General features: G+C 38.8%; 1 protein-coding gene across 1 annotated transcript; it reads right to left on the bottom strand.

Annotated features, from left to right (window-relative positions):
• Positions 1–821: 821 nt before the first annotated feature.
• On the bottom strand, positions 822–13,545 carry nucb2b (nucleobindin 2b). The gene is made up of 12 exons (XM_037683267.1): positions 13,408–13,545; positions 13,028–13,135; positions 12,801–12,933; positions 12,322–12,422; positions 10,725–10,910; positions 9,272–9,362; positions 8,078–8,136; positions 7,906–7,998; positions 7,423–7,512; positions 3,707–3,877; positions 3,267–3,321; positions 822–934 (listed from the first exon to the last, which is right to left on the bottom strand). The coding sequence occupies exons 1-12, from the start codon at positions 13,543–13,545 to the stop codon at positions 822–824; spliced, it is 1,338 nt and encodes a 445-aa protein (XP_037539195.1).
• Positions 13,546–17,099: the final 3,554 nt, after the last annotated feature.

Here is a 17,099-nt window from a genome sequence, read left to right on the forward strand (position 1 = left end):
CGAAAGACCTACAGCAATAAAATATAATTAAATAAACTCCTTTAAGAAAAAAACATGTATGACTTTCTGCATTTTTCTTATGGGACTATAATAAAAACTATATTCTGTTGTTTGCTTTCCAGTTAATTTAAAGAATAAATAAATACTTTAAATATAATGAATATGACCTAAGATGTACAAACTGAGTACTGGCACACATAACTTTAAAGATTCACTTTAGAAATCAAAATTGTTAAACTATGTAAACAAAGTTGAGAGAAAAACCCTGAAAAAAAAAACGAAATATATTCTACAGTAACGTCATCTGGTCTGATCTGTTGCTGCATCAACTGCAACAAAAATTAACATATTATGAGGGAATGTACACATGAAACATAAAACTTTATGCTGGAAGGACTCAAAATGTTTCTAGTCAAAATAAAAGTAACTATTTCCTGAAAGAGACTGTATAATCATAAGTGTGCACTAAACAAAAGGACGTTACCACATCCCTGTCTTTCCATTTCCCCAAAGAAATTCCCACAGACTAGTTGTGACAAAAGTTTTAAATAAACACAAAACAAAACGTACTAATTGCCCACAAAGAAAACTAGAGCCGCTCCACATTTCAGGTTTAGCTCATTCTGCTGATCTGGCCGACAATAGGAGCGATATCACTGGCACTACTGAGGCATGACAATCATGATAATCAGGGTCTCATGTGCTTCTTAAACATAGGCCTTTTTTTTGTCAAATGGTTAGAAAATCTTGAACATAAAAAATATGGCTCAACAAAACACCAATGAACACACACATTCACTCATAAAGCACAGTGGCGAGGCCTAAGAGTGTCCTGGCACAGGTACATGATGTTGCTGATGAGCAGGAGGCAGTGGTTGGCTGTGCGCTGGTACGACTGGTGTTTGAGGACTTTCTGTTGAGTGTTCTCCTGGTTCTGCAACAGGAAATCACATGTGCACAACCTGAATTAGTTGAGTTTACAATATTGTATTACAGACATTTGTAGAGTTAGATTTGGAAAATCAAAGACTGAGGCCAACGGAGTGATTGAATTAAAAAAAATGTTACAAGTACCTAAAAGAAGAGAAAAACAATTGGTTAGCAAAATAATTTTCTGTTATCACCTGCCACCAAAAGATGGAGGTGGACAGTAAAGTTTTTCTGTGTCTGTGTTTCCGCTCATTATCTGCGCTAGCAAAATATCTTATGAAGTACTAGACAAATGTTGAAGTAATCACGGATGTACTTCTGCAACCGATTCACTTTTAAAGTTACCCAATTCAAGATGGCTACCACAGCAAATGACCTCAAAACAACAAGAAAAAAATGCAATAGTACAGTCCATTTGACAAATTGTGTTTGAATTGTTCTTTAGCTATAGAGCGTAATCACATACTACGACGCTACTCAATGCCCAAAGTCTTTGCTTAAAACTTTACGTCTGGCGACCACACTGCGCTCAGAACAGCCAGACCCAACCTAAACTGCGCCATAAAGAAAGCAAAACGTGCCCACGCTATGAAGGTGCAGAGCTTTTTCCAAGATTCAGCCAGGAGCATGTATGTGGTGAGGCATCCAGACATAACTACAAGGACAACAAAATGCCTTGCCATGACAAAGCAGAGTTCCTGAAAGAACTCAACAAATGTTTTGGCAGCTTTGAGGCACAAAACAACTCGCCAGCAATGAAGGAAACCCACCACCTGACGAACAGTCCCTGAGCCTCGAAGCAACAGGTCTGCAGGACAGTGAACAACAAACACCAGGAGAGCAGCAGGACCCGACAATATACCAGGAAGAGTACTCGAGGAACGTGCAGACCAGCTCGACTCTGTGCTGACTGACATTTTTATCAACTCCCTGAAGCAAGCCATCATTCCCTCCTGCTTCAAGGCAGCCACAATCATTGGCACAATCAGTGCCTGAAAAACAAACAACAGCCTAAAGGACCATCGCCCCGTGGCTCTTACGCCTATCATGATGAAGTCCTTCAGACGTCTTAAGCAACACATCACTTCTAATCTTACTCCCTCCTTTGACCCATTCCAGTTTGCTTACTGCTCCAACTGGACAACATAGGATGCCATCGCCTCAGCACTCCACCTGAGCCTGCAACACCTGGAGGAGAACACCACCCATGCACGAATGTCGTTTGTGGACTTCAGCTCAGCTTCAACGCAATCATCTCACAGCACCTGGTCAGACAACCGGCTCCACTAGGCTTCAACACCACCTTCAGGAACTGGATCATTGACTTTCTCTCTGACGGAGTCAGTACAGTACAAGTGGGGAGGAACACCTCCTCCGTTATCAGTCTGCGCATGGGCGTCCCCCAGGGCTGCGTTCTGAGTCCGCTTCTCTTTACTTTGAGAATCTATGACTGCATTTCCAGGTCTGAGACCAACCACATCATCAAGTATGCAGATGATACCACGATCGTGGGCCTGATTAGCATCAACAAAGATCAGGCATATTGGGAAGAGGGGGCACACCTTGTGAACTGGTGTGGGGAAACCTGGTTCTGAACGTCAACAAAACAAAAGAGCTCATTATTGACTTCAGGAAAACAAAGCCACATCACACACTGCTGCTCATAAACAACACAAAGGTGGAGGTGGTGGAGAGCACTGGGTTCCTGGGGTTGCACATAGCCAATCAGCTGCCTTGGTCAAGAAACACTGGGTCCCTAGTGAAGGAAGCCCAGCAGCATCTGCACTTCCTCTGTAGGCTGAAGAGATAACCCCTCGCACCCCATGTCCTCACCACAATCTACAGAGGAACCATCAAGAGCATCATGACCAGTTGCATCTCAGTTTGGGAAGGAAGCTGCCCAGCTGCAGACTGGAAGGATTTGAGGAGGGTGGTGAGAACGGCAAAGAAGATCATTAGGACACCCTCCCCATCCATCCAGGACATTGGTCCCATACATTGTCTGACCAGAGCCAATAAAATCAAGAGACAACACAATATGGACTGTTTACTCTGATGACCTCTGGCAGGAGGTACCACAGCCTGAAGACCAGAACCACCAAGTTGGTATTAAAATCAGTGGGTGATATGCATTCCTTAAACAAATGCTATGCCTTTAATGGTTAGTCTAGTGTAAAACATAATTCTTGCTACAGTCTTAAAGAAAATAAAAAAGTTTATGGTTTCATTATTATGAAATTTGTTATTTTCTCCTACAAGCCAAAGAAGGGGTACTACTGAAGCTTGCTTTCATTTTTCTGAGATGAACAGTTACTAAGATGTTATACTGTACTTACGTTTTACTTCAGCTTTGACAGTTTGAGTCTTGATTCTTTCCATTTCTTCCATTGCCTGAGCAGATGTAGGATAGAGGAAGTTATTTAGTTGTACTGAAGCTACAAAAGTAAAGGCTTAAGATCATTGTTTCATGCATAAATGCATGTTTTAAAAAAAGGTAATTTTTTTGTTTTTAGCTTTAACCCGTTTGTTTCATGTCAGAAGGGGAAGAAGCAAACGGTGTGTGTTGCACAGTCTTACATTCTAGTAACTAATTGATGCAACTTCGTATTAAGACAGTTTACAGGTAGTGACATGACGGCAAATAAAGTATTTCAGTAATATGAAATCAGCAACAATCATTTAAAATGTGAATTATGGTAAATTGGGCAAAACCAGACTACTCAGAAAAAAACCTTCCATGTTCTTCATCAGTAGCAACACAATGTTCCTGAATCACCTGCTTTAGCTCCACCTTCTGAGCGTTCAGCTCCTCCTGTTTTTTTTCGAGCTCCTCCCTTTGTTTCTGCAGCTCAGTGGACCTGTGGTTGAGGTATTTTTCCTCATTGGCCAGTTGCTGCTCATACTCCCTCAGCTCCTCCTCGGTGTAAAAGGGATTTTGATCTAAAGTCTGAAGGGCAGGAAAGTAAAGGGCATAAATTAATAATAAAAACTTCAGGTATAATGTTAGAATTAATAAATATTGTCTGGTCAAAACAACAGTAGTTAACTGGCTAGATGTCACTTACCCCCAACTGAACAAATCAGTAAAAAGGTTTAAACACAAACATTTTCTGAGCTCAAAATGATGTAATGACAAATATAAACACCACTAAAGTTGATTCAACAAAATATTGGAGCAACTTTGTGATTTTCTTCTTCAGACCACTGTGGACAACTAGCCTCTCTGCAACACTTTGCACTCCATACGGCCTTAAAGGTTGTATGCTAAACGTTCAGCTGTAGAGCAGCATTTCAAATGATCACATGACAAGAGATCATTGTAGTCTGGTGCCTTATTGTATAATGCCTTGGTATAGACTCTTATAGTATACCAGAAATATTGGGGTTCAAATTTTCCTGCACTCCAATCCCATTTTAAAGCACTCTTCAAAATGGCTGACCTCAGACCAAATTTACTGTATAATGAGTCTTCTAGACTGCATGAACAGTTCATCTTGGTGTCTAAACATATGTTTTTGGATACGGGATCATTATTATTGTCCCTGTGATGGACTTGCTACCTGTCCAGGGTGTACCCCGCCCCTCACACAGTGATTGCCGGACATGGGCACCGGCAACCCCCGTGACCCAAAATGGAAGAAGCGGGTAAAAGATAATGGATGGATCATTATTATTAGATATTGCATTATTATTACACTATCATTAGTCTTGGTGAAGTGGCCATCTTGAAATTTCAAAATGGCTGCCCAAAGGAGCAAAAGTTGCAAGATTTAGTTTCTAAGAGACAAAGACATAATATTAATGACTAAACCTATGTTTTTTGTATGGCCAATGTATTTTTTATTTACATTTTCATCTTTAATACATTAATGGTAAATATAATATTCCAATATGGTTCAAAATGTAATGTTCCATATAATTTTGTCTGTTATGCTGTCTACATTTGCATAAGGTACACACTGTAGTTAAGTTATTTATGTTAACAACTGGAAGTACATTGTTTATTAGAACTTTCAAGGGTAAGAATAAACGAAAGACGAGTTTAGCCATAACATTAAAAGACTTCAAATACTCAGCAAATGCGCAGAAATTGTCTGACCTAGTTCTTGCATTTACTCATCGAATTGAGAGAATGATGGACAGTTACATATCAGGTTGTTTGGTCTTTGGTAGATACATTAAGCTGTCCTTGAAAATAGGACACGGATGAAGTGGGCAACAACATCAGTGGAGTACGACATTCACCTTGAAATGAAGCTGACAATGACCTTGAAGGAACCTCAAACACAAAAGCAAAGTTGACAATACTTCTGGCTGAGAGTCTGTTGCAGCATTTTGTATCTTTCAAGCTTGTGGTGGTGTATGGAACCTCAAGCAAAGGACAAGATTTTGAAGCTGAACATTGCCATGAAGAAGCTGCCACCTTAATACCAAACCAGATACGACTGTCTGAACACCTGCGATGTCAATGAAAACTGTACGTGGTCCCCGGATACAGATGAGCTGACACTACTAATGGACCTGGTGTCTTGTGGTAGGCTTTGTCCAAGTGCTGCTCTGAAATTCCTCACTGGGAAATGGTCAAAGTACAGAGAAATCAATGTCAAGCAAGGGGAAGCATTTGGATCTCCAGAGACCATGGGTCTGATTGGTCTTCACCATTTCTCTGACTGAGGGGGAGGCGATTTATTGGCTTGGCATAACCAAGGAAAGTTGGGTGGAGGCATACGTGAAAATAGGTGATGATGACCCAGCCATCAGGTACTTTCAGGACCTGGGAAACAAGAATTGTTCAACAAGAATTGATGGGGAACTGCCACCACAAATCAAAGGTTTGGAACAGTTTGTAAGGTGCACCATTTTAACCTTGGTGTCCTCAGTCTGTTTCTATGAGTAGCAAGTCGCCCTAAAACATTTGATTGTTGTACATGATGATTGATTGTTTTGGATAGATGGGTCCTTGCATGTGTTAAAAGTCTGCTTCAGAGATTCCCACAGGAGATTGGCTTGAAACACAGCAATGAAGGCTACTTATGGGACAGATCAGGTTGGCAAGCCACAGACTGATGAAGTCTTTCGGATGGAAGATGAAACGTTTCTCCCTTAAACTGGTCCAGATGACACAATTTAACCTTTTTTGTAAGGTGTACTCTTCCACTAGTCCATCATCCATCCCTTCTTTGCATTGGGAACTAGTCTGCTCTAAGAATCTAGAAGGACAAGAGCAGCCCTACTACCTCATTTCAAATTAGTCATCTACATGGCAATGAGAAATAAGTCCTATCCTACCAAATGCTCAAATCTTCCAGTGGTTGAACATAATGGATAGAATGTAGAGGATGATGTGTATGTATCTGTCAGGTGTTTGAATCCATCTGCACCACGTGTAGTCACTGAGTTAACAAAATATGGATGCAAAACTGCAATGGAGCAAGATGCAGTTGAGTGAAGAACTGCTTGCCTTGCAGCCGTCATTGTAAATACTACACAGTGGTGTGTGACAATACAGCAAGAAATGATGAGCATGGCTCTTATGATAATAATAATAATGAACTAAACTATTGAAGTGACTTTCTCGTGTAAATAATTGTTTAGTATGTGCTCTACTGAAGCACAATGGATACAGGACAGCGTGTTAAGACCAAATTATGTCTTACACTGTTTATTAAATGCATGTCTACATTTGATTTTGAGTTTTATAAACACAAATTAGTCTATGTGAATCAAAGTTATGGATCATAATGGCATACTATTATTCATGTGCAGCATGGCCATTTTTATTAAATTTCATATTAAAAGGTAAATATGTAAACAAGAATCAGGTTGACTTTCTTGTTATTACTTTTGTTTTTATGTTACACAACTAGTATTGGTTTGTAAAATGGATATTATGTGCTTGTGGTTTGTAATAAAAATTATTTGGCAATAATATATAGATATAAATAACCCGTTTATAGTTTTTCTAACTTTAGACTGAGCGTATTCATTGGACGTTTGGGTAGCATTATTAGAAATTAGACGAACTGTAGATCCTGTGAAAACAACTTGTTTCCCTCAGCCATATTGAAATGTCATGAGTTTTGATGTGTAAGTGATGGAAATGAATATAATATACTTATATTCATTTCCATACTTCATGCCAGAAAACGTAGTCTAAACAATAAAATCAGGTCTAAGTGTCTCTTAGAAGCTAAACGGTGGACTTTGTGCTATTTTTAGGTGGCCATTTTGAATTATCAAGATGGACACGTCACCAAGATTAATTTATTATTATACACCTTGATATATTTTGTATCCAAAAACTTGTGTTTTGACACCAAGCTGAAGTGTTTATGTAGTCTACAAGGCTCATTTAACAGTATGTGTGATCGAAGGTCATCCATTTTGAAATGGTGGCATTGAATGGAGTTGATGCGTCAGAAAATTTGAACAACATTTCAGGTGTATATGACCCCTAAGCAAGCCAGTAGAGAATCCCAATCTTGCTCTTACCTCCCACTCCTCTTTTTGAAGGAAATCCTCCCTCTTAGTCGCCGCTATGAACTCGCTCATTGACACAAGCCTGTCTTTGTTGGTGTCCACCTGGAAATCAGAACACACGAAGCAACTTTAACCATCGGTCACCATTATTATTATTCATGACAACGTGCTAAATTCCCTCTTGCACCAGTATAAACTTATGAACTAGTCTCTATAGTTTTAGTTTCACAACTTTAATAATTCAAGTTATGATTGACAACCTGACTGTTGACAAATGATAGATGATTAAAAAAAATAAAAATACCAAGAACAATATTTTAAGGTTATAGTTAATTTTGAAATATTTGAAAAAAGTCAGATATTATATTTCAGACAATAACTCTGTGCTGAGATGTGCCCTCATTATTTGCCTGGTCTAATCAAAGCTCATCAGCATCGTATCAATAATGATCGTGACAGACACTCCATTAATGCTATGCTACTGTTAAAGCTCACCTCGTTCATAACATGCTCCCTCATCCTCAGTCTCTCTTCCTCCATCTCCACCATGTCGTCTTCTTCATTTTTAGGGTCGTACACTTTCTCAAGCTTGAGAAAACACAAGTGTTACAGCAAAGGCTCCTTCATTTATAGATGATTGGTCGAGTCAGAGCTTTAAACCAATTACCTCTTTAGTGAAAAGTGCTTCAAGTTCATTTTCATCTAAGAAGCCATCTCCATTAGTGTCTGCAAAAACAACAGGAGCCAGCACATCCCAACATTATCATCACATTATCAATATTGTTATAAATTTACATTTTTGGCAAAGATTTAATTCTCCAAAAGTCATTAAAATGTTTATTTTTCTTTCTCTCTTTCAGGGTCTCCACAGCAGGCCGTTTGATTTCACTTTAACCTATTCCAGTATTCTTCTTTATTCACTTCACATTTATAGCCACTGTACAGAAAACATCAATGAAATGTAGTTATCAACATTCCAATAGCTGCACGATTATCCTGTTTCTAAAAAAAAATACATTAAAGTGCTCATAAAAAGCAAAGCACCATAAAAATCATATACAGGATTAAACTCATAACATTTCAAACAATTCTTAAACGATATACAGTGTGACAGAATTATTTGTCATATTCTGTCACACCAACCCTCTGCAGATCCTCCTTCACTACATCCATAAACCTCCTGAGGTCTCCTCCTCCTCCCTGGCAGCTCCATATTTAACAATTAACTGAGCGACAAGAGTTTTTGTGTTAATGTTGGTAATAGTTTATCTGCTTCAGTGCCTCTTTCCTATGGGGTCCCGCAAGGCTCTATTCTTGGACCCCTTCGGTTTTCATTGTATCTGCTCAACAAAAAAAGAAACCGTCCAGATGACCTAACTGAACTTTGTTGGATTATTGTACCTGGATTATTGAGCATGAACTTTGATAGCCTCCAAACCTTCTTTTTCTCTCTTGCTGTCACAAATTGCCTCTGACACTCGTCTCCATCCACTCCACCCAGACTTTGCTCTTCTTTAGCTCACTAGTGCTCTGGTTTTAACAGGATGAGTGACCTCAGGTACTTTAACTCTTCCACCTTCAGTAAATCTACTCTCAGCAGCTTCACTGCTCCACCCGTCTTATTTTTATTCACACATGGTTTCTGACTCCCCCCCCCCCCCCTCTTCTTTCCAGATCAAACCTCCACCTCTCCAAGCTCTCCTCCACCTGCTCCATACTCACACTGCATGTTTGATTTGACAAAGATTTTACACTGGACTGTAAATGAACAAAGTTTCAAACTCAGAGAAAGCTGTACATGAATTAATACAAACAATCAAAATGCCACAGTCAGTTTGAGAAAAACATGACCTGTAGTTACCGTGCATTTTAAAAAAGGTTTTGGGGTCAAAGTCCTCTGGGTCCAAACCATCTGCTTCATGCCACACCTCTTTTAGCTGGTCTTGACTGCCCTGAACATACAAACGTTAAAAAAAACACAAAAATGTTGATATCTTGTTTTGGACTGTTATTAACCTTTTAAAACACTAAAGGTACTTTACAATTTGAATTCTGACACCATTTTGGTTCATTTGGCTTTTAAAAACAAAAAAAAATGCTGTTTTATTTTGAGAGCAACATAGGCGCTCACAAAAAATTGGACGTGCAGGGTGTTGGACTTCTAGTTTGTCAAACTCTTCTTCAGCAAAAGACCGACTTCTATGTCTTCATCAACTATGCAGGTAAAGATCTGGAGCTGGGACCAAGTGTGATCATTTTTATGTTTAGAAACTGTTGCTGTAAACACACAACATGTAGACTGTAAAAAAATGACTGATTCAAGTAAAACAAGTCATCCTTAGGGCACAAAATTCAAGACCAATCATTCATATGGGGGGAAGAAAAATTGTAAGAAGAAAAAAATGTCAAAAGTTTGGTGCATTTAAAAAAAAATTTAACACATTGGTGAGTTTGGCAAAATTATCCAGCCTATTTGTTCACAAAATATTATGTTTCAGTTGTTCTTGTAAGACATCAACACAAGTAAACACCAGTTTCCAGAAGGTAGAAAAACAGGAAGAAGACTTTAATGAGAGGAGAAGAAGAAGAAACAGTGCCTTTTCTTATGGGGTCCCGCAAGGCTCTATTCTTGGACTCCTTCTGTTTTCAATGTATATGTATCATTTACTTCTAGTAAATCTAGATTTACTAGAAATAAATAAAATAGTGGTCTTTAAGAATTGAAAGAATCTGCAGCAGAACTTGATTAGTTAAAATAAAAAAAAACCTCAAGCAATTTTTCTATTACAATAACCAACAAACCATATAAACAATAACAAAAAAGAGAAAATCATAGCACAATAAGAAAATTGTGAGGGTTTTTTTTCCCCTCAGCAAAAAACTTTTTAGAAGAAGTCTGCAACATGGATGGACTTGCAGCCTGTCCATAATATACCCTGCCTCTTGCACAATGATCATTGGACATATGCATCAGCTCTCCCAGTCCCAAGATACTACACAGAAAAGTGTGTAAAGGAAGACTGATGGAGGTCTGTAACGGCAGCAGTTTTACTAATTAAACTAAAATCCTGAAGAGAAATGTATGGTGTTGAACAGCAAATGATTTGGCTCTACATGGTGGCTTTCAGTGCAAATGGAGCCACTAGTATCTGTTGTTGACACAAAACAAAAGAGAGGCAGATGATAAAGTGGACATACTGCCTGTTCTAGTTCAGCAAAACGTAGCAAACCTGACTGGACAGAGCTTCTTACACTGAAGAAGGACCGATGATAACAGCTGACTCCATGCTGTCATACTGTGATGCAACACTTACAGGATGGTTAACTTTGGGATGGTTGGCATGTTTCTTCTTCATCTCCTCGTAGTGCTGCTCCTCCTTCTTCCGGTCTTCTTCACTCATTTTCTTCAGGCGCTCCCGCCTCTCGTGCTCCTTCATCATCTCATACCTCTTGAACTCATCGTGGTGTTTCTGGTCATAGTTTTCCAGATCTTTGGTTGCCTAAAATTGAGAGGAAAAACACGCTGCATCAAGACATTCTAGTTTTAGGGAATGTTTTAAAAAAAAATCCCTTATAGGATATTTCTTGTGTTTAGCTCCATTGGTGCAGATCGTGAGGTGCTTATCAGGTAGCAACAGTAAACACCCTTCAGTGTATAATATTACATTTTGTTGACACAAAGTAAAACCTGCTGTTTATGTTGGGCTGAGTTGTAACTGAATTTTAAATAGTGATGTTTGAGCGGAGTCTTCTTTTTTCTGTATATTAACGGTTAGAGGCAGCTGTGACTCAGGAGATCCTGTGTTTTATCCAAACACTGAAACTCAAGCTGCTGTCAATAGTAAGCTAAGAGCGAGCAAGAAACAGTTTGTGTACTGTCGACTCTCCGAAAAGTTCTCCAAGCTTTTAAATCCCAGTGAAATGCTGTTTTTTGTGACCTGAACTCACAACATAAATCACTCTCCCTCCCTACTGAGCGTTGTTAGGGCCTTTGTTGGTTTGGTCCACGTGCGAGATGTTTTTTTACATGCACAAAGGTGAAAATTCAACTCGCAAGTTCAGCACGCCAGAACATCAACTCGGTACATTTTAAAACTAGAGTTCCTAAAGTTTGGTTTGAGACCCCAATACGACACGTTAAACATCAAGTTTGGGGTCTTGACATGATTTATGGAAACAGAAGTAAATTTAAAATTGATTGCAAATAGCAATTTCATGCCATAATTGTTACAAGATAAAAAAAAAAGTGTTGTTGTAAGTGAATTAAAATAATCTAATGAGGGTTGTGCACATTATCTGTTTTTAATTAATTGGTCTAATAATGTTTGAAAGCCTGCTCTTGGACATAATTAGTAACAAAACACTATAAAGAAACTAAAACCCACTGGTTCAGCACTTGATGCAGAATTGTTTCTGACAGGATTTTGCATTTAATGATACAGATAATTTATCAACAGATGCCTTCTCAAATAACAAAAGTGAAAAGATTTTTGATATTAATCAGGCACTCTGCAGTTCAGCTTTTAAAGCAACTTCTAAAATGCTTAAAGTTTAGCTCAAACTGTTCAAGCACTTTATTACAAACCCGGTGAACCAACTTCCCCATTATTTTTAACTAACAGGAAACTTGTTGCACTCGCAAAACCAATCACTTTACTTCTAGTGACGAAGCTACAAGTTACAACATGCAACACATAAATGGCCAGAATCGCTAACAGAACTGATATGCAAGTCTAATAAACACGTTTGACTCCGACGAGGCCAACAGCAGTAATTACAGCAACAGAATGAACTGTGGTGTCACTGTGATAACAGCTATGATTCAGATAGTTAAAGCTCTGCATTGCCAAGAATAAAAGAACAGAAAGTTTTGCTCTACTGATAGCTGTGATGAATGCATTATATGGGTACCGATTGGATGAGGCGGTCCAGGTCATCCACCTCAAAAGTATGTGGGTTCATGTGGTTGAGGTGCTCAAACTGTTTCAGCAGAGCCTGGTGGTCCATGTTACCTGACAACAAAAAAAGGGGAAAATGACTAATTGCATCAGCTAGGACACATTTAGGTCATGTTTACTGCTTTAGTTGAAACTTAATGTATCAGACTTTTCACTTATTCAAGACATTTTCTGAGGCTGTGTGAGTGCATCATTCAGAAAACTGATGCAATGTTTACTCACTACTGGGTAATAGAGGTATCCTGAAATTGTTTAAGCTGAATTTCAGTTTTTAAAAAAAATTACTGCTTTGCTGCTGAGCAGAGAACATGTTTAACTACACCGCATAGCTCTTGCTTATGACCCAGCCTCTGCCTCGTAATACAAAACAGTTGTGCAACTTTAAGAAGCCCAAATGTGTCAGTGACACATCAGTAAGAGACGCCTACTCACCATTTTCCTCCTTGAGGTCATGTTTGGCTTTGATGAGCATCCTCAGCCGGTTCATCTCCTCCCTCTTCAGCTCGTCCAACTTTGTTCGAAAGTTGTGATGGACAAAGTCCAGCTCTTTAGCCAGTTTGCCTTGCTGCAGGCCAAGAGCAAGCACAGCAGGCTTCAGTTAAAAGTGCTTGTGTGAGTGAACAGATTACAAAACAGTGGGAGTTTTAGTGAGCATGTACCTTGATGTCATCCAAGTTGGCATTTTTCAGCTTTTCTCTAAAGTGGGAATCTTTCTCGAGGTACTCGATTACTTCCCTGAGGTAGCGGTCGTAGTGCAGGCCAGTGTCCTGACAAACAACATATCTCACATTTATTTTGCTTTGACACTAATGAGGGCCATTACAAATACATTCTTGGTCACTTAACCCCAAGTCTTGAATGTTTAACCTAATACTGCATTGTTTGTTTTTCCATCAGCACAGATGGCGTTTCCAGTTTGCCATCGGATCGATACCTCAAGCCCACACGCTTCTCCGTTTGGTGAAGTTTTCGGCACAGCATGTATATATTTTGTTTTAAAAGAACATCCCTAGAATTTGAAGCATTTCTTCCAACTCACAGCACTTTTAGGTGGATCCAGTTTGTCCGCCTCAGGCTTGTCTTTAGCCTTTTCCACACCGATAGGCACTGAGTGGATACATAACCACAAACTGAGCAGAACCAACCCACAGTGGGCCAAAGCTTTGCTCCTCACCATCTAGACACACAGGGACAACAACAAAAAGCTGCATTTAATGTGGTTATTTTCTTATAATTTGTCACTTTTACATGAAAATGTGGGCATTTAATCAAATACATTTTATTTTATTTTATTTCTCCCTTTCGTCTGGAGACAGAACAGTCAGTGAGAGCAAAGTGCTTGATCCTTGTAGAGGACAACACCCTTAATTTCTCAGTAATTTCCCAATCTTCTCCAACAAAATAGCAGCATCTCACATGAAGATGAAATTATGCAAGTGACTCCTAATCCTCCCAAACAAGCTCCACCATAAGAAAAGCACTAAGGAACACACCTGCTTTAAACCTGTTGTGTTATAAGTTTAAGGTAAGTGCATCAGTGTAACTCACAATGAAAAACATATGCTAACTGAACAGGTTGTTTATGATGCAGGTAGCTAACTCATCATACGATCAAAAAAAACAGAGCAGCCCGTGTCATACGAAGCAAATTAATAAAAAATATATACATCACGTCAGATAAGACTTACTTGTTAAATTGTGCTAACTTTGAGTTCCTCTTTTTATCCCTCGCTAAGCTTCCACAGTTGAGTGCTGTTCGAAGTGCCTGAGACTCAGCCGGGCTTAATTTCCAGCCGTCATCCGTCCGCCACCAATAAAAGCGTAAAGAAAAAAAAAAGTCGTATTTACCATGGCAACGTCCCGCCTTCGGCTGCTCCCATTGGACAAGGAAAATACACTCGCTTTAGAAAAGAGTCGCGTTGCAAGCTGATTGGGCGGCGCACCTGTCAATCACATGGCATCGAACTCATGCGGTGGCTTGAAAACAGTGCGTGGCGTTCAAGTAACCCCGGACAAAAGCAGACAGTTTGGATTGTCAGCGAAAATAAAATATTTTAAAGATTTAAACTCGAAAATATATCACGGTGATGTATTACTGAATCAATTCAGTACTTTTTTTTTTCAGCGGGATCAATTTATTTGTTTTGGTGTTGCGAAAAGCTAGTTTGCGCCTGCATATCAACAGGGTTAAATTAAAGTATACGTAGTATTTGTAGCTAGCAAATTTATTCATTCAACCTTTATTTATACAGACTAGTCTCATTGAGCCACGAGGACTCATTTATAAGAATAAATTCAAAACATCAAGTAAACTCAAAACCAAGAGCATTTACAAATGCTTTAATGAATGCATTACTGTGTCATGTGCTATTTGAACAATCCATGTATGTTCAGCTCATTCAGGATATTCCTGCTCTGACTTTTAGTATTTGTGCAATTTTTACTTTTTAAAATATTTAGCTTTTTCTGGCTTTTTTCCTAATAGAAAATAAATGAGGCTCTTCACATCCTTCAATCTTTTTATTCTGTTTAAAACCTTTTACTGCTCATTTCAACTTTTGTTCTGATTCAGCTTTTTTCACCTTCTTTGTGACAAATCCAGCTTTCTTCAGCTTCTTTCTGCCTTTTCAGCTACTTTATTAGGTACTTTTCCTGCTAATTTGAGTCTTTTTTGTTTTTCTGCCTTTTTATTGTTTCTGCCTATTGTGCTTCTTTTTAATTATTTCAACTTTGTATGCTCCTTTTGACCTCATTCTGCTAATTTCAGCTTTTCTACCATTATTAGCTACTCTTTTTTTTTTTTTTTTTACTAAATTTCTAACCTTTGTTCATTTCAGTTTCATTTTTTTGTTGCTAATTTCAGATTTTTACAATCTATTAAGAATGTCTCTATTTATTCCAACTGTTTCTGTTTATCTCTGCTACATGGGGCGACTGTGGCTGAGTGGTTAGAGCAGTCATCTTCCAATGCAAGAGTTGGGGGTTTGATTCCACCAGCAGTCACATGTCGGCGTGTCCCTGGGCAAGACACAATGAACCCCTCATTGCCTTTGATTTGTGTCCCATCGGTGTACGAACGTGATCTAACGCACTCATTATTCTTTGTATACAGCGGATAATATAGTAGAGTGCTGTATGAATGAGTAAATGAGGGCACAGATTGTGTTGTAAAGAGCTTTGAGTATCTTAATAAGATAAAAAGGTGCTAAATAAGTACAGTCCATTTACATTTCTGACCTATTCAGCTTTTTCAGCCGCTTTCTTCTGTTTTGTTCTGCTTTCAGCAGGTGTCAACTGATTAAATGCAACTTGCAATGAACAGTTTAGAGATTAAACCTTCTGGTTTCAGCTTATTCAGCAGCTTTCTGGAAAAGTTATTCATCAATAACTGCGCTGTCTGTGGTCATTTTCACTGATTCGGCTCAAAACAATTTGTTTGTTTTTCTTTGTAACAGACTCTTGTGAACACAGAGCTTAAATATCGTGTGAGCTTGCGCAATATTTTTCAAACAGACACAGAACGACATCTTGTCTTGGTCAGGTACAAAACGGGACAGAAAATGAGTAAAAAGAAACTAATAATAATAATAATGTGTTATGTGTTGTCATCGCTGGATGTTCCCATACAATGGTGAAATTGGCTCTCTGCATTTAACCCATCGCACCTGGGATGCACTCAGGTGGGGCAGTGGGGCAGCTACTGGTGGCGCCCGGAGAGCAATTAGGAATGGGGTGTCCTGTTCAGAGGCACTACGAGATGTGCAATGAATGGCTGGGGATCAAGCCTGGGACTTTCAGGTCCTGAGTCGGCTGCCCTGCTTCTGCCCCATTTAGACCCCAAACTAAATGCCAAAGAAAATTAAAAAAAACGTTGAAAAGCCCTAAAACCATGTAGACCAAGACCTCTTTTTAAGATGGAATGTCTAATTCAGTTCTTTGGTAGATGGACTGTACTCATATAGCACCTTTCTATCTAATCAAGCTTTACAGCACAATCTGTGCCCTCATTTACCTCCACACACATCCATTCAGCACTCTACTACATCTCTACAAATATAATCTGAACCTATAGACTTATCAGTGTTTTAGATCACATTCATACACCGATGGGACACACATCAGAGACACTGAGGGGTTCAGTGTCTTGCCCAGGGACACTTCAACATGTGACTGCTGGTGGAATCAAACCCCCAGCTCTCCCATTGCAGGATGACTGCTCTAACCACTCAGCCACAGCTGCCCAGTAACAAGAAGTTTGGGATGACTGAAGACTTTTACACAGTAGTGAACACACACCTCGACTTGTGTGTGTTCAAAATCACAACAATGGCTCACTGAGTTGTTAGTTTGTCCTGGTTCTTATTATTGTACATCTTCTGACAAAAGATTTAATACAATTTAATTCGGCTTCTTTATATTTTATGGGTTTTAGTATGTAAAATAGTTTTTCTAAATTTATATGGGGTTACTAGTATATTTTTAATACTTTCAGAGACTGACTTATTTTTGTCCATTTCTATTTTAATGTTAGAATTTTGTAATCTGTTTTAGGCTGATTTTATTATATATGTCCAAGAACAACTTAATTCTTCAGCATAGATAGATAGATAGATAGATAGATAGGTAGGTAGATAGATAGATAGATAGATAGATAGATAGATAGATAGATAGATAGATAGATAGATAGATAGATAGATAGATAGATAGATAGATAGATAGATAGATAGATCC

This window comes from Nematolebias whitei, chromosome 10 (assembly GCF_014905685.2).
Source record: "Nematolebias whitei isolate Nwh7 chromosome 10, NemWhi1, whole genome shotgun sequence".
In the NCBI taxonomy this organism is placed as follows: domain Eukaryota; kingdom Metazoa; phylum Chordata; class Actinopteri; order Cyprinodontiformes; family Rivulidae; genus Nematolebias; species Nematolebias whitei.

What these genes read in the sequence shown, in the direction of transcription:
- nucb2b (XM_037683267.1), bottom strand. Translation starts at nt 13,545, where the DNA reads ATGGTGAGGAGCAAAGCTTTGGCCCACTGTGGGTTGGTTCTGCTCAGT. An exon ending in AAGCACTTTTCACTAAAGAG is followed by an intron (nt 7,999 to 8,077) that starts GTAATTGGTTTA and finishes TGTTTTCTCAAG; the next exon opens with CTTGAGAAAGTGTACGACCC. An exon ending in GGGAGCATGTTATGAACGAG is followed by an intron (nt 7,513 to 7,905) that starts GTGAGCTTTAAC and finishes TCTGATTTCCAG; the next exon opens with GTGGACACCAACAAAGACAG.